The sequence below is a fragment of the Phoxinus phoxinus genome (assembly GCF_949152265.1).
Source record: "Phoxinus phoxinus genome assembly, chromosome: 21".
In the NCBI taxonomy this organism is placed as follows: Eukaryota; Metazoa; Chordata; class Actinopteri; order Cypriniformes; family Leuciscidae; genus Phoxinus; species Phoxinus phoxinus.
The window spans coordinates 21,731,434-21,749,999 of record NC_136896.1 but is presented as its reverse complement, the minus strand read 5'-3'; the positions used below and the strand labels follow the sequence as shown (position 1 = coordinate 21,749,999).

General features: G+C 37.9%; 1 protein-coding gene across 2 annotated transcripts in view; it reads left to right on the top strand.

Annotated features, from left to right (window-relative positions):
• oplah (5-oxoprolinase, ATP-hydrolysing) overlaps nt 1–18,566 on the top strand; it is a 42,609-nt gene that overhangs the window by 9,680 nt on the left and 14,363 nt on the right. For both annotated transcript variants that reach the window (XM_079595332.1, XM_079595333.1), the window contains 10 exons: nt 2,493–2,631; nt 5,987–6,054; nt 8,819–9,105; nt 11,705–11,817; nt 13,390–13,560; nt 13,692–13,829; nt 13,912–14,050; nt 15,126–15,238; nt 17,428–17,579; nt 17,698–17,858. In XM_079595332.1, coding sequence (XP_079451458.1) covers nt 2,493–2,631; nt 5,987–6,054; nt 8,819–9,105; nt 11,705–11,817; nt 13,390–13,560; nt 13,692–13,829; nt 13,912–14,050; nt 15,126–15,238; nt 17,428–17,579; nt 17,698–17,858 — 1,481 coding nt within the window. The remainder of the gene's footprint in view (nt 1–2,492; nt 2,632–5,986; nt 6,055–8,818; nt 9,106–11,704; nt 11,818–13,389; nt 13,561–13,691; nt 13,830–13,911; nt 14,051–15,125; nt 15,239–17,427; nt 17,580–17,697; nt 17,859–18,566) is intronic.

Here is an 18,566-nt window from a genome sequence, read left to right as displayed (position 1 = left end):
GCAGAGCGGGAAGGAAGGATTTGAACCGAGAGATACGAAGCGCGGCAGGTTAGAGTGTTTTGGATTGCATAAAATAATAAAAGACACGAACAAATACATGGTGAAAGAAGTGGTAGACAGCAGAAGAGGGGATTGGGATGATTTTTAATGAAACTTTTTGAGGATGGCGGCCGTTACTTTTTCACGTATCTTTACATGTGGTGTATGCATGTGTATGTGTGCGTGTATGAAAAAAAGTGTCCTAAATTAAAACTGCAACCCAATGTCACAGAAAAGACTTGTATAGTTGTATTATACTTCATTTTCCAACTTTAAAGTGTTAGTTTCTTTCGTTCGTGATTTTTCTATTTTTTTCTAAATAAAAATCGGAAAATTTATTCTCGTTTTTTTTATTTTTGTCTATTTAAATTCTATTTAAAAAGTCACCACACACAATAATGGTCAATAACTGTAATTTTTTGAAAGCTAATCTTTTTCTGAAAAAGATGACACCTTGCACATGAAGATAGCACATTGTTTTAGAATTTTACAGTCAAAAAATCTAAATATGTGAAAAACACCCATTTTAGCTTCAGGTTCTAAAGGGTTATTACAGGGTTCCCATTTCCCACGGGTCTGGGAAAAAAAAGATTCAAGGCCCTGAAAAGTTTTTTGAAAATAAACATACATAGATACAGGTCCTTGAAAGTGCTTGAATTTATTTTGTTCAAGAAGTTTTCCATATTATTCCCTACGATCCGCTAATGTGTTATTTCGCCATCACTACGTTAGTTACACGCATTTACGCGTTACGTTAAGTGTTTCCCGTGTGAGGAGGGAGGGGGCTCTGGACGAGGATGTGGAGCTGGAGAGGGGTGTGACCAAAGAAGGGCTGGCAAAACAGTCCATGGGGGAGTGGAGGGTGGGAGGAGCCTGGGGGAGTGGAGGGTGGGAGGAGCCTGGGGGAGTGGAGGGTGGGAGGAGCCTGGGGGAGTGGAGGGTGGGAGGAGCCAGGAGCAGGAAGACCCAGATGGAAACCCAGAGTCCAGCCAGGACGAAGTGTCACGATCCACACTCAAGGAGACAAGGGAAGATCCAATAATGCAGTAAGTTATTTATTTAAGGGTATCCGTAACTCGTAAACAGTCCAGGCAAGGGTCAAAATCCAAATGGCAATCCAAACAAGAAACAAAACAGGAACAAAACAGACAACAGGACTCGGAAGTGGCATGATACATAACAAGGACTCTGTGACAAACATAGAAACAACCAGGGTATATATACACATAACTAACAATGATTTAACGGAACAGCTGGGAACAATGACGGGGAACAGCTGAGTGCAATGAACAGTGATAAGTGCAGACAAGGATTGTGGGGAATGCAGCTGAGGACCAAGATAGAGCTGGGAGGGGTGGAGAGACAGAGCGAGGTGGAGCCGGAGGGTCGAGAGAACCCAGTGGAGTTCGATGGTCCCAGGTAGAGCAGAGGGAGGGAGGAGCCAAAGCAGAGATGGAGTGATAGGAACTGTGGCTGGAGGTGGGGCCGGGTCCCTTGACTGGGCGGAGCTGGAGACCAGAAGACCCGTGTCAGATCCACACAGAGTGGCATTAGAGGAGAAGTTGAGGGGCTGAAGGGAACCAGCGGAGAGGGAGGCTGGGTGGGAACTCCTCAGCTTTGGGAGTGTGGCTGGAGACTTCCTCCATTCCCTTGTACTCCACTACAATTCCCACGACAATGATTGGCTCAGTCCTCCTTTCAGACTCGGGCTTGTGCATAGTGGCAGACTCAAAATGCTGATCCGTTATTCACCAGCACCCTCTCCACAAATGTGGCGAAATCATTTCTGGGACTGCTCACTGGAAGGCGTGCCTTGGACCGGATAGTGAGTGAGGCACACCAGTTCTAAAAAGTCCCGGGTGTGGTCCTCCTGTGAGCGGCCCTTTTGCTCCAGGCAGAGCAGTTGTGTGGTGGTAAGGTCCATAGTGAAAAATGGGGTAAAATAGAGAAAAGAAAATGGGGTAAAAAAAAAGACTCCTTTTTAAGGTCCAGTATTCTGTCATGTGTAGTCAACCATGCACGAGTCGAGGATCAGCAAAAGTCTTTTTAATGTATAATAAGAACACACAGGAGAATGAGAGTAAAATACACACTCACATAAACAATACAGAAAACCGAACTGAAGAAACTAAGGGGCTGTTTATACAACACCATTTTTAACTAAAAACGTAAAAACAATTTATGCGATTTGGCCTTTCGTTTACATGACAACGGCGTTTTGGGGGCCTGAAAATGCAAACTTTTGAAAACGAGTTTCAAAGTGCAAGTTTTTGAAAACTGTCTCCGTGTAAACAACAAAAACGCGAATCTCTAAAGGCGATGACGTCATGCACATGCGTATTACATGTTCAGTCTTTAGTGTTTCAGTGAAGGAGGTTTGAACTGGTTGAGCTGATTTCAGAAAGAAACATTCGAGCACTTTGACATTACTGATGATAGATTTATTTATACAGGCACATCTACAGATGTGAGCAGATACGCTGGACAGTATGAACATGTGTTTGAAGCGACTGTCGCTGGCATCACCCTGCAGGCACCACAGCTTGACATCAGCACTGTAGCGGCAGGTGGAGGCTCTCGACTGTTCTTTCGGTAACAAACATACATTATTAATATAGATAATGTTATTATTATTGATTTTATTATTATTGATAATTATTGATTTGTTGAGTCTGTGCTCTGATATTGTAATGTTTTTTTAAATAATTTTTGCACATTGTATAGCATTCTTTCAGATTTAGATAGGTTGGTTTAGTTGTTCTCGTTGTGATTTCTGTGATGTGGTGGACATGGGGTTGTTCATGCTAAATCAATGATGAATTGTTTTGTTGTTAAAGGTGCTCTAAGCGATGTCACGCATTTTTTAGGCCAAACATTTTTTTGTCACATACAGCAAATATCTCCTCACTATCCGCTAGCTGTCTGTCTCCTGAACACACTCTAAAAAAACGCGGTCTCTGTAGACACCCCAGGCTCCACAAACAGCAACAAAAACAAACTGGACTAACCCGCACCACAACATAAATCAATGACGAATTGTTTTGTTGTTAAAGGTGCTCTAAGCGATGTCACGCATTTTTTAGGCCAAAAAATTTTTTGTCACATACAGCAAATACACGTATCTCCTCACTATCCGCTAGCTGTCTGTCTCCTGAACACACTCTAAAAAAACGTGGTCTCTGTAGACACCCCAGGCTCCACAAACAGCAACAAAAACAAACTGGACTAACCCGCACCACAACATAACAAACAGTGTTCCAGCCAATAACCGACAAGAAGGATTTGGGGGTGGGGTTTGGGTTGTTAGTGCGCGGATGAGGAGGAGGGAGGGTCTAGCTAGCCTCCGTTTTGTTTGGCAATAGTTCGAACGTCAACAAGAAGTGACGTCACCCAGGATCGCTTGGAGAACCTTTAATAATTTGATTGGTTAAGATCACCGATTAATCAATCCCAGCACAAATGTGACCCTGGACCACAAAACCTATTTTTAATTGTTAATGTTAAGCTGAATAAATAGGCTTTCCATTGATGTATGGTTTGTTAGGATAGGACACTTTTTGGCCGAGATACAACTATTTGAAGATCTGGAATCTGGGGGTACAAAAAAACTAAAACGAAACATTGAGAAAATCGCCTTTAAAGTTTTATATACATATATATATATATTTATATATTTTATAGATTTACGGTAGGAAATTTACTAAATATCTTCAAGGAACATGATCTTTATTCAATATCCTAATGATTTTTGGCATAAAAGAAAAATCTCTAATTTTGACCCAAAAAATTTATTGTTGGCTATTGCCACAAATATACCCGTGCAACTGGTTTTGTGATCCAGGGTCACAAATGCATTCATGCAAACTCTGACTGTGCAACCATCCGAAGCTAGTGTGCCCACTCAGTTTTGGAATGTGTCTCTATAAATAAAGATTATGTTCACTGCAAACATCCCTGACAGGAGCCTATCATTTAGGTCATGGTTTAATTTTTATGTTTGGTGTCTGGTTTTCGGTGTTCAAGCACATGGCATATTTTCTGTTCTGTCACTATTTGCTCCCTGTCCTGCATCTTGCCCTTTACCCCCCTTGTTTGGTACTCATACTTATTTCCATTTCCATGTGCGAATTCCAATCTGGAATGATAATTAGTCGTTGACTGATGCTGATATCTTGGAGAGCATGGTGGCAAGAAATTAATCCGATATCACTATTTATTAATCATCATTTATTTTATCAGAATAATAATAATCTTAAAGAATTTACGATTAGCATTAGCCAGCACTTTTAAATTTGCTTTGATGTCAGGCGCTCTGGCTCCCGCAAACATGTGACTATTGAGGCTGGTGTCTCTATTTTCACGTTCCGTGTAATATAATCGCATATCATCACTAGGGCACATTCAACAGGATTCTCAGTGGGTGTTTCACTGAGTGGGGAGAATCTATTTGTTATTGTAATCGGAACGGAAGAGCAGTGTTTTGTTACGCAACTACAGCATCTCACGGTCACCCAATTGCCCTGCTGGACGTGCTCTACAGCTGGAACCGAACAATGTACAGAGTTCACTAAGCTAGTCGTATCCAAAGCAGTATCTAAAGCCCTTGCATTCTTACTATCCTCAAATAAAGTTTGGATGCGTGTCTCTAGTCAGCTTGACTATCTCCCTGCATTTATCACATTTAAATCCCTCATTACTGACAGAGAATGCTATACTATACATGTGACACGAAGTGACAAGTGTCAATAACAGGAGAAGACATTACTCATGTTTGTTGATTGATCCTACTCACCACAGTTGTTTGATAGACTCGTAAAAGGCAGGATAACAGGCTAGCGAGATACTAGCGTGTTGTGTTAGCGATAATGATTTAGTTAAAAGCTAGCAAATAAAATCAACAAGAAATGATAGTAAATAGAGATTCAAAACAGAAAGCTATACGGAGCTTACAGACACAAACCAGCAGCAAGGCAGTCAATAATTGTATCCCTTAAAACTCATCTTTTATCACCAAAATGACTGTTTAGAAACTGTTTTCCTTGAAAACTCTACACCCTTGCCTCATTTAATATATGCGGTTCTATGAATATGCAAATTACTCCACTCCAGCTCAGAGATCCACTCGTTGATGTGATTGGTTACAAGGTAGCTTGTGATGTCAGAAACACCAGCGATTTCAAACTGCATTTTTGAGACTGTCTTTGGTTCACTGCAGTTTTAAGGAGAAAATACTCTCGACTTATGTATTTGCTCATAATTTGTCTTAAAGCATATTTAAAACACCAGATAGACATATAAACAACATTAAACCCTTTCACCACAGGGGGACTCTAATAACTACATTAGTTTCCTGAATTAACAATTAACAATATTTCCACAGCATTTATTATTCTTAGTTCATGTTCATCTCGACATTTATTAAAACATTTAAGATAAAAAGTTGTCTGCTAAGTCTAACAATAGTTAATTCACTTTAAATATTTTTATTTTACTAACATCAACAAAGGATAATAAATACTGTGGGAACAAATTGCTCATTGTTAGTTGTTAGTTAATTTTTAGTTAGTATGTTAGTTAATTAACTTATGTTAACACGAGTCCTTATTATTAAGTGTTACCCTTTTATCTAATGTATCTACTATTAAACACGTTTCTTACATACAGACCTTGTTTAAACCTATTAAAATATTTTCATGCATGACAAAAATGTATCATATATCACAAAAAAAAACTTGAACTCATTTTGTATGTGAACTTGAACTATCCCGCCATCTAGCTTTAAAATTAATTACCACACTGGATCACTTCCAGAGAGTACATTTTATGAACCATACAAAACATTAACATGTCATAGTACATTTACTATGAGAGCTAAGGAGAGCTTAACTATATTAACCCTGTGTAAGTTAGGAAAGTTGAACATTTATTTTGTCTGTCTGTATTTCAGGTCAGGGATGTTTGTTGTGGGGCCAGAGTCTGCTGGTGCTCATCCCGGACCGGCCTGCTATAGGAAGGGTAAGAGGCGAGCGAATGTTAGGTTGTAAAATAAAAAAAATAAAATACATAGACTCCTCGTTGGCCGCTTTGGATCGTTGCTGTGATTTGCCAACGAGTCCACCATATTGGTCCGGGCAAGACTGCTCTATAAACAAATACAAGTAAATGGAGAGCTGCAGCATTTCTGGACAAAAGGTGCCCAAAAAAAGTTAACATTTCTCAACCGGTTTCAATGGTTTATGATCTGCGTGGAGTATGAAAAAGGTTCTGTCTCCAATTACTCTGAATCTCGCTAGTTAGAAATAGAAAATGATTCATTGTCATGAGGAACTGTAAAACTCACACTTGTCAAGCATAGACTTGGTTAATAATTGTGGAGACATCCCTAATTAATACAACTTAATGTACATGAAATGCTCACTTCATTTTTAATCATGGAAATGGCTTTTCCACACACTCTCAATTTAGCTTTTTCTCTTGTGCCTTTAGCTTTTTCTTTTGAATCACTTCCTAGGATGTCACAGGACAATTTCAAATAAATGTGAAGATAAATTTGACGCTCAATACCTTATTTATCTAAAGCATTTATCTTTTCTTTTTTATAATATACTTCTTTATTGGTAAACATTCTACAAATGTTTCTTTGCACAACAATAAATGTATTTTATATTATAGTAAAAAAAAAAGACATAACGTCTTTTAATTTTAAATGGACAACTTTATATTTAATTGTGTGTGGTAACTTGATAAATATCTGGGAGCATCAGACCAACTGCAAGAATGAGCAATTAAAGACATTTTAAGATGATTGTAGCAATATTATTGTTATTATTATTAATAATAATAATAATAGATTGAAAATACTATTGAGTTTGAGTATAATATAGTAGTAATATAATAATTATGAATAAAATCGCAAAATAGTGTATATATCAGAAATTGGAAAATAATATAGTCAATATAAAATTGAGTAGTGAATAGTACAATCATATCATAGTATACGTAATATAATAATATAGTAATACAATAGGCAGAAGTCTCTTGGAAATGCAGAGAACAGTCGACTGACAGGCATTATTAAGCCTTCCTTGAGGTGTGTGTTGTCCTGGTTCCACTGGCTAAAATGGGGGAAAAAATATAAATTAGTCACGATTAGAGAACAAGCAATCAAAACACTTCCTCTTTGGAGAGTCACTTTAGCTCTATCTGTAATGACAGGTTTAGCTCTATCTGTAATTTTGACAGCCTGAAGTCATAAGAATTATGTAAACTTTATATTATGTCTTATAGAGTCACAGTTTTTATAGCTAATTTGCGTTATCGCTTGCTATTAATAGTCTGACTCAACATAATGTTATAATGACCAAATAAATCCAAAAACAACTATTCAGACTTGCATGTGAAAGGTAATTCCCCGAGAAATGGTTTGGATGAACAAAGGTTTGTTAAACCTCAAAATAGTCAGGGATATTTTCTACAGTCCAATTATGAGAGTTACGACAAGTTACCTGGACCAATATGGCGGCGCCATTGACATACGATGAGGCGGCCAATGAGATGTATTTGTATTTAATGTCTTTGATCAGACTCACCATTTTTCTGTCTTCTTCTTGCTTGTTCATTTACCACTTTAGCTCTACATTGCCTAATACTTGCTCTTGCCATCTGTCCTTCAAATGTCTGCATCTCCCGTCTTTTTGCTGTGTCCCAGACAGTTCACATACTTCAGTACATATAACACAAAATATTGTGTAAGTTGTTAGAAAGTATTCCAATATTGGGCCATTAAAGGGTTAGTTCACCTAAAAATGAAAAAATTGTCATCAATTACTTACTCTTTTGCTGTTCCAAACCTGTTTGACTTTTATTCATCGTCGAAACAATTGCTTTATGATTAACAGATAGAATTTAGTCTTTTATTCACATATAAACATAGTTCAGCGATGAATAAACCGAAGCTCAACACACCAGAATAATCCTCATTGGTTCTCGCAAATTTTTGGGGTTTTTTTTCCGGAGATTGTTACGTCACTCCACACGTTTACAAATGGTATTGTTTTCCTTGTCATCAAATGAAATTTATACGTATGTCTGTTTTTCTCTTTCTCACAGATGTTGACATTTTTAAACGTTTTATAAGACATGCAGTGATTGTATGCTATTAACCCGCCGGGTAGATCTATGTGTTACCATTCAAAAGTACCCATCTAACCTCCTTGGCTACTATGCTCATTCACTTCCCCAAATCAACCCTCCCTAAACTTGTCATCTCATACTTATTCGTTGACGAAAAGGTCAATAGATTTCCATTATAGTTTTTGTCATTTATTTAGGTATCGTCTCGTTTTCATCAGTGAAATGACGGAAACTATGATAAAAGTAATATGTCAATGAAATGAACACTGTTTATAGCCAATGTTCTTTGTAAAACACCTTTAAAAATTTAACTGTAAAAACACAAATGCTACCCGCTACACAACATCTAAAAAATGTTAAGTTAAGTTATTCTGTCATTAGCTGATGTCACATGTGAAACCCTACCTGCTGATAGATGAAGACAAGCTAAATGGCCCTGAATGCCGGTTATCTGAATGCAGCCTTACTTGCCACAAATGTTTTATGTTCTTTTAGGTTCGTACTTTTAAAATTTGCTGCGACAGTTTCTACCTTGCACACTCGGCCATGTTTTGTTCAACTGAAAAAGTCAGTGTATCATAAAGACGGGACTTAAAGCTACACTCACTCCATGGCACATGCTTATTCTGTTTCTCTTTTGGTTCAGGTGGTCCTCTGACTGTCACTGATGCAAATCTAGCCCTTGGTCGCCTGCTGCCTTCCTTCTTCCCAAAAATCTTTGGCCCTGGAGAAAATGAGGCTCTCTCAACTGAGGAAACCATGAAGCATTTCCGCAAACTCACACAAGAAATTAACCTCTTCCTTTCAACTAACCAATCATCTAGTAGTGCTTCTGGAAGACACCACTCAGAAATGAGTGTAGAGGATGTTGCTATGGGCTTCATCAGTGTGGCCAATGAGGCCATGTGCCGGCCAATCAGAGCGCTCACTCAGGTACAGCACACTGTTCTGTTATATTCTGTTTTTATAGTTTAGATATGAGAATAGGTGTGGTCCTTCTATCCTTTAGCAGGAATTTTCAAGCTGGTTGTTGTGACAAAATTAGAAATAAGTTACCACCACCAATAAAAACATTCAACCTTCTTGAGACTGAAAAACCAGAGTCTGCACAAAATAAACTTGTTTATGTAGCCATTGAAATTTATCTAGGTAGCCACTTGTTGATTTGATAACAAGATTACACTGAGATCAAGGACAAAGTGAACACAGGCAGCTCTCATACACTGCAGTTCCTGTTTCTGTGAACAGAATTTGTGCACTGCACATATAACCGATCCGCTGATATTTACATTCTAGTGACAGAATTTCATTTCAGAATCATAACCTGTCAAATCGGCTAGTGAGTTGACATAGATTTCACATTTGGTTGGGGGATGGGTGTTATGGCCATGTACAGACTAAAGTTTCAGAAGTGACAACTGCATTTAGATGTACGGAACACGACTCACTCCTGAAACTGCGAGTTCTGGCGTCTCGGGTGTTTGGTCTCCGCTATTCTGACTAAAGAAACAGTATAGCGTCAAAAGACTTCTTATGCTCTGGAATTTTACTTAAACACGGTCAATGGAGGTGTTTTGTATATGCTTGGAAAGGCTGCTCACACTTGCAGTTTTACCATGTTCACTTATTATAATCGTTTTGTGGGCTTGTTGTTTTGCTTATAAAGCTATTGGGCCCTATCTTGCACCCAGCGCAAATGACTCTGTACACCGACGCATGTATCATTCCTATTTTTCACCCTACGCACAGCAAACTTTTCCCTCTACAGACGCACATTGGTAAATTAGTTGGGCGTTGGGCGTTGAGATCCGCCCACAAAGTTACTTGCGTTTCGCGTTTGATACTTATGTTTCAGATCATTAAAGGGGGGGTAAAATACTTAGTTTCAGTCAATCTCATGTTAATCTTGAGTACCTATAGAGTAATAGTGCGTCCTTCATATCTCCAAAAAGTCTTTAGTTTCATCATATTTATAAAATAAAAATACAGCTTTCCGATTCTAACCGGAAAAAGCCGAGGTCCTTGATTCTGGGCGTGGGCGGAGCTATAGAGTCAAGCGGGAGCGCCCGGGAAGGTTTGCTTATTATCGATCGTGGTGCGGTAGGCCATATTACAATATATATATAGTATTTGGTTTGCAAATCCAGCGACGACCTGGGCCTTGTTAATAAAACATTCGTCACTGAAATGACCAGAACACAAAACCGCACTTGCCACACTCCTTTGCTGTCCCGGGAATACAAACTGCATCCACTGTTCCAGTAACACTGGGTTCTTTGGGAAGCTGAACAAGGTAAACTTTCCCTCACATCCCAAAACACACTTTTTTGGAGACATTCTTGACATCAACCATTCCTATTTAGCGCTGCTGATGATGATTTCCGGTAGTAGCGCGTCGATGCATAGATAATATATAGATATGATGTCTATGCGTCGATGAGCGCGGTCTTTCTCTCCTCTGGTCGACGTGTGCGTGAACGCGCTTTTCCGAGAGCAATGCTCATATAAGGAGTTCCACTCTGGTCTACGTCATTAGATCTACGATAGAAAAAAAACACCCGAAACGTGTTGCAATCCGGAAGTATGATTTTCAGCACAGAAATTCTCTGTTATTCGTTCAAAATAACTTTTCAAACTTTGGCCATTATTAGCATGAGAATCCATCTCTTTAACACTGTAAACAACTCTGAATACATGAAACACCATTGTACCCCCCCTTTAAAATAGGGCCCATTGACTTTATGAAGTTATTTAAGTGAGTAGGTGTGGGTTGTGAAATTTTGGTCTTGTTTTCAGCATAAAGCACTTGGATTTATGTCGGTTTATTTTGGGCTTGTTCTTGTTTGCTGTTTTTCTTGCAAGATCTGGCAACACAAATGAGTCAAGGCTTGTACCACTTTGGTACGTCATTAGCAACTAGTTGTTCAGTTTGGTTCCATAAACACTACGTAGAATTTTTGTATAGCATTTTTCGGGGGTGAATGCGGTTGTGTAGTATGCGTTTGTCAATCACATAAATTACTGGTTTGTGTGTGTACAGAACAGGATTAAACAGTAAAAGGTGAATTGAGAACCGAATTCAGCTGCAGTGTGTATGTGGCCTAATTTCATACTTAGTTTCATGCATTTGCTGACACTTCATGGCATCAGTTCCCTGAGAATCGAACCAACAACCATTGTGCTACTTTTTGAGCTTCAGCAACACCTCTGCACATCTACATTATCTGTCGTATGCAACCTTTTAAACAAGGAATGTACGGTACCTCTGTAAAGTAGTTTAACATAACATCAGATCAGATTTGACCTTGTACTTGTTCCTTGTGTTATCCTTATGAAAGGAATTGTTCGTCTTTGTTATCTTTAATCAGAATGTAATAACTATTTCACTGATAATAACCAGATGCCCAACAGCTGTGTAGGTTTCATTTTTAATTTTACAATTTTGGAATGTAAAGCCCACCATCCAACCAATTGCTGCTTTACATGACGGGTATCTAAATTTGTGTTTTGAATATCAGCTCTCTCTCAACAGGCTAAAGGACATGATACATCTAAGCATGTGCTGGCATGTTTTGGAGGAGCTGGTGGTCAACACGCTTGTGCCATCGCACGAGCCTTAGGCATGAAGACTGTCTTCATACACAAGTATGTCTATATGATATTATGTGTGCAGCATCTGTGTGTTTTAGTGTGTTCAGCATTTGTCAGATGCTTGAATGGGATGACAATGAGATGCTTTTTCCAGAATCTGTTGTGCTGTGTGTAAATTCATTTGTGAATGGCTGATGGTTATTAAATTTGTCTTATACATGCAGGGTGTGTGCATGACGCTGTCTACCAAATTTTGTGTTTGGCTCACAAAAATTATTGAATGTTTTTTTTTTTTTTTAGCTCTAATCTCAATTATCTTTTATTCTGAATCTGTGGGTGGACCTGACTTTTTTTTTCCTGCCATTGTGAACTTTGTTTGAACTCCTAGGTCATTTATCTGACTCGTTTGAAGTTTGGTCTATCATCTACCCTCAAGTCAATTCATTGGCGGATGTGGTCCATAATGACTGATTGCTCTGTATCTTGTGGTACACATGGAAAATCTCATTAGATTTTAATAACAGTGTGCACTATAACTTAAGAAAATGAAGAATTGTGCAACTGTGAAAGTTTTAATATGACATTGAAAAACTGTGTTCACACCATGTTCTCTTCACATGTCCTTAGACCCCAATGATTGGCTTCAGGGCCTAAAATTAACTCTCACCAAGCGCCAAATACGAGTCAATCGCCAGTTGGCCAGTAACATTTTTATGAATCCTAATGCAATGTTGTGAGAACATAAACGTAAACGACGCTCAGGACAGTGACGAAACTTTGAGCCTTGCCAATTTAAATATTCAAGCACAAGAAGATTAAATTATGTAAAATTATAATTATGTATTATATGTATTACAAAATTATGTTACAAAAAAGCCAGTCTTGGTGAGTATCCTTATACCTTTAAACATATTCAGTAATGGCTTAAGTGAACGTAAACAGTCGAGAAAGACAACACATATATACAGTATCAGTAAATTGGATCCCTGCATTATGTCTTAATGTGAACCTAATCTTCCCGCTGATGTCTGTTTTTAATGTTAATCAAACAACAAAAGAAAAAGAAAAAAAATCTCTCCCTGCTCTTGACTGAAAAACTTGTGTAACTTTCATCTATGTTTAATTCATACAGTGAAGACTATATGCAGTTTTATTTTACATTCGATTACTTTATTCAATTTATATACCTGAAAACTACTGTTAGACCTACTTGAAAAACCTTAAAAGCACTGTTTATAAAAAAAAAAAATTGTACTTTGTTCTACTGTACTTATGTGTGCTATTTCTTGTAATTTGATTACTTGTTCTTGTTTACTTAACAATGTTTTACATTTATATTAGTTAGGCTAGTAGTTTTAGCTGTGGTATCGAAATTGGAAAAGAGAATTGTGAATTTTTAATGGTATGGTGTCATTACTGCCCGTTTTTGCAAAAACAGTTTCATGGCCATTGTCATGTGTGGCAAAAAGTTAGTTTTAGGCCCCGATTGGCTGTATTTCATATTTATATTCATACTGTATTTAAGAATAAAGTGCTTTATGAGAACTGACAACCGTGCCTGCTGGGGAGTCTTTATGAGCCATTTAGAATAAGAAGTTTTTTAACTCTTTCTTTTTTTACTGTTAGATACAGCGGAGTGCTGTCGGCATATGGTTTGGCTTTGGCTGATGTGGTGGAGGAGGTTCAGGAACCGTGTTCTCTACAGTATGAAGCCGGCTCATACTCGAAGCTGGACCACAGGATAGAGGAACTCTCTCAACGATGCGACCAAATACTGAGCAAACAAGGCTTTAGCAGGTCACTCTCAAGGATAAAGTCACATTGAAAAGCTTCTCTTTTTGCTCATATAATTATCTTTTAACAAACACAAATGCAACAAAATATTATTGTAATACTAAGTTGATAATTACATGATTGTGTCTGTACAGTTCTCAGATCAATATAGAAGTGTTCCTGCACCTGCGCTACGAGGGCACAGATTGTGCGCTCATGATCACGGCTGCAGGGCACCCCAGTAACGCCCACTCCTGTCGCTCGGGAGACTTTCGCACGGCCTTCACTAAACGGTACTGGTGTTTATATTGTGAATGGTCAAAAATGACTTGATGCATCCTCTTCTGTTTCTCACTCTTTCTGCTTCTACATCAGATATCTGAAAGAGTTTGGCTTCACCATCACAGATCGGCCAGTCATGGTGGATGATATCCGTGTGCGTGGTTCTGGGAAGTCTGGAATTAGGTCAAAAGTTCAGCCAAAAGCAGAGCAGAAATCTCTAAGACCTATTAAGGTATTAAAAAACAAATGCAAGCCTAACCATGTATTTTAAAAGAATAAAAAAGAAAGTACTTAAACTGCTCCACAGATAGCTGTAGATGTTAGGAAGTCAAGTCCCTTTTCACATTTCTGTGGTTCTCAGAAGCTTACCGAACTATGATGATCTCATTTGCTCCAATAGCAAAAGGAAAAAACTCTGCGGTTCTATTACTTTACAAAAAGCGGAAAAAATATAGAGAGATTGATTGCATTCATTGGTCAGAAGAAAGAAAGATGTAAAATTTTCATCAATACCTCGGCCGTTGTTAATAACGTGTCATCACAGTCTGTGAAAAGGGTCTTTGCCTTGACTTTACTGTTATTGGCTATGATGAGTTTGACCTGTGTGGTCCATTAAAGCACAGTTAGTGTTGGTGATTTGGTGTACGCTAAAATTGGTCGCACACCGGATGATGCTGTAAATGATCCTATGCAAAAGCATAGGAAAACTCAGGTATTGCATCATGTTCAGTTCATGCTTCTAATCCCCAAACAGGCAAAAGTTCACTTTAAGAGGGAACAAAATGGCATCAAAGTTTGGTGTTTTAAAAACAGCACAAACTAATAATATAAATCATTCTTTTTATTTTTTATAGTTCTCTATATGAAGGATATAGACTTTATTCTAGCCACACAACCCACAATCTTTCAACCCCCTTAACAGTCAAAGTTTGGGACGTATTTGTGCTGCTTTTAAGTGTCCATCCCAGATTCCACATCTGCTCTCTTTGGTCATTACACCAACTTCTTGAGGTATTGAAGATGTTCACATGCATGCAAACCGCTGTTTGATTTAAATAGTTTGAAAAATATTTGGCTACAAAGCTAATTTAAAGCGTTTTAATAGAAGACTTTAAATAAAAAGATTTTTAAGATCATATAAGAAACATTCCTCGTAGTGGTACATCTTGCCTTACCATAGATTACCACTTGCCAAGATGCTTTACACATATTCTATTTTTATTGTGGCTGTTATTAATAAAATTATAAATAAAAAGGAATTATACAGGAACGTTATTGATTAACTTTTTAACATTTTTCGGACCCAGGTGACCCAGTGTTACTTTGAGGACCGTTATCTGGACACCAGTGTGTATCTGTGGGAGAATCTTTCCTGCGATCACAGCATCCAGGGACCAGCCATCATTATTGATAAGAACAGGTGTGTGTGATTTCCTGAAAGTATCTAAATATTATATTATACAGTCATTATGCTTGCCAGTTTAAACTTTTGCCAATGTTCGGGGTTTGATCAAACCTGTTGAAGTTCAGTATGTGTCATCCTGCAGCATTTGCTCCAGATATGATGAATAATGAATGATTCCTCAGATCATGTGTCTTGTTGAGGAGCTGCACCTGCAGTACTAGACAGAACACCTGACCATTATCTGACAGCAGCACTAATTTCGTTTTGTATCCGGCGCAACCCGCGTAATAAAGCCCACGATCGATCTGAACCGCAGACGCCGATCTCACCCGATGTTGGAGGTCTGTTAAAAATGGCACATGGCTGATAGACTGCCTCAGACTTTTCTCTTTTCCGGTCACGTGAGGTTCGCAAGAAAAGAACAAAAGCACAGTGTGAACATGTATTTGCTGTACAAAGCGTATTTACGTGCAGCTTCAGTGAGAAACTTCAACAAACATACTACTTTGCCTCTTCTATCTGGTATTAGATTAAAGGTATAGCGGAGGATTTTCTTTTTCCGGGTGGGTAGCCTATACTATTGGTCCACCTAAGTGTCAATCATTCTGGTGATATGTTTACGTAAGGCTGTCGTACGTGCTCGTCCCTATGTAGCTTTCTGCGCATGCGCACTTTCAGGTGTATTATGTGTGATGAGTTACGGTTTCAGCCATTCCTTTGAAAATGGCTGAGGGTCGAAAGAGAAAAAATGTATACGAAGTGTATGATAAGAAGAGAAAGGCCGCAGAATATAGAAACAAGACCAGAGTGATTTTGGGTGAATATAAAAGCACAAGTTGGGCTTCCCACTGATGCCGCAGAGGGCGGCAGAGGGCGAGGGCGGGTCTTTTCTAAAATTAGGGAAGATCCTCCGCTATACCTTTAAGTAAGCTATATAAAGCAGCAAGTTATCAGTGTTATTTTAGGATTATTTATATAATATTATAGTTTTCATTCATATTTTGATTTAGCATTTATTTTTTTATTTACAGTTTTCATTTTACTTAAAAAAATGTTGTAGGTTAATGTATTAGTTTTAGTTTTTTAAAATATTGCTATATATTTATTTAGTTATTTCGGTTTTAGTTTAGATTTAGCTTTTTATTTATTTCTAGTTAGTCATTTTAGTGCTTCAACTTAAACTTTTTGTTTGTTTTTTGTTTATTTCAGCTTTATTTTAATTTAAAAAAAAGGTTTCACTGGATTATTATTGCCAAAATACATTTTTGTAAGTGTAAACTTATATTACTGGCACACTAAAGCAAAATATATAAATAACTTGTGTCTTAAAACAATTATTAATTTATTTATGGTGACAATCTAGCATGCCAAAAACTTCTGCACAGTAGCGTGTTATTCACCTTCTTTGGGAATAATTGGGCTACAGTTTATTTTAAGGTGATATTGTTACATGTACAGTAATTACACAAATAAGCACTGCGTAATATTAATGAACTACTTACTAATGTACTTACTATAGGGTTAAGGTTAGGGCTAGGATTTGGTTTAGGTTAGTTACTTGTAATTATGCAAAATAAACAGTTAAACGTAACATATATTTAGTAATAACAATGCCACCTTAAAGCTGCAGTCCGTGCATTTTTTTTGTGTTCAAAATTTCTAAAAACTATATAATGAGCGAGTACATCATGAATCCATTTTCCTAACCGTGTTTTGTCTTATCCTGAATCACTACGGCACACCTATAATAAATGTTATTATCTCTGATGGGGATGAATCTGTTAACCGGGGTGAAGTGGAACAGCTGGTGAGGTGATGCGAGGACAATAACCTAATCCTCAATACATCTAAGACCAAAGAGATGATAGCTCTTGACACACTTAATGTGCAATATTTGTTGTTCATTTCTGTGCATTTTATGTCATTGGGTGGTATATGTGTGGAATGTGTTGTTGTGTCAGTGTATTGTTGTTAATTAAGTGGTATATGCGAGCATTTTGAACTTGATAATAAGTGTTTATATTGGGACTATTTTAGACTGGTATGGGTTGTACCACTGTGGAGTAGCCCAGAACCTGCGTGACTCGTTATAGACATAAACAGAGAAGTAGCTCTGGCTACAATGTTCTTCCACAAGACTCATGGAGTTCTGTTTATTAACCGTTTTTTTATTTTTATAATAATAATATTTCTTCTTTTGCCAGCACGATTCTCGTGGAGCCGGCGTGTGTGGCTCATCTGACAGAGGATGGTGACGTGTGTATTGATGTCGGTATGGGGACGCAGTGTGTCGTAGGAACTGAACTCAACACCATCCAGTTGTCCATCTTCTCCCATCGCTTCATGAGCATCGCAGGTTTGAAAAAAGTTTGGAATGAATGAAGAGTGTAAATGTGAAATCTGATCAGTGTGTAGTGGGCTGTCTATGTTATTATCTGTAAGTGCACTGATGCTTTCTGGTTCCTCAAACACAGAGCAGATGGGTCGTGTCCTGCAGAGAGTCTCCATATCCACCAATATAAAGGAGCGTCTGGATTTTTCCTGTGCTGTGTTTGGTCCAGATGGAGGTTTGGTGTCTAATGCTCCTCACATCCCTGTTCATCTAGGGGCCATGCAGGAGACTGTACAGTTCCAGGTACTCAAACACACAAATATACAACAAATAACAACAGAAAATTGTTGAATTCTTGATTGTTGTAGCCAGTGTTGGGTTAAGTTACTTTTTTAAAAAGTAATGTATTACAATATTTCGTTAGTGTCAAAAAAAGGGACTAATTGCATTACTTTTTTATATTACTCTTTTTCTAGCCTGGGCTGGGCTTGCTTTTTTGTTTTATAATAACAAAAAATATATTTATATTTTGGCGAATGTAAAGGCCCTTTTACACCAAAAGTGAAATGAATAAACCTCAAGCTGAAGGAAATACAAATTCACTTCTGCATAGTAGAGGGCGCTGCTCAAACAAACCTTTCAGCCGTGCTGCCATTCTGCATTGCAGAAGAATAGGACGCAGGAGAATAAAGTTCAACACTCTTCAGCAATAAAAAGCAAAAAGAAACTTATAAGCGAAATCTACTTTAGATGGTTTTCTTAGATTAGTAGGGTTAAATTGGATCATCGAATGTCATCAGCTTCACTGTTTGTATTCCTTTTGAGGAATACTGAATCTGTTTTTGTGCAAGAGAGATGAATAAATGCATGCTCACATTTAGTCTAGAACTACAATAACCATGCTCACAATGCATCATCTTACTCCCAACTTCTCTCAACATGGGGACAAAAGAGGTCTCAGTCAATAAATAGGAAAACAAAGTAACTTGCATTACTTATTTCAAAAAGTAA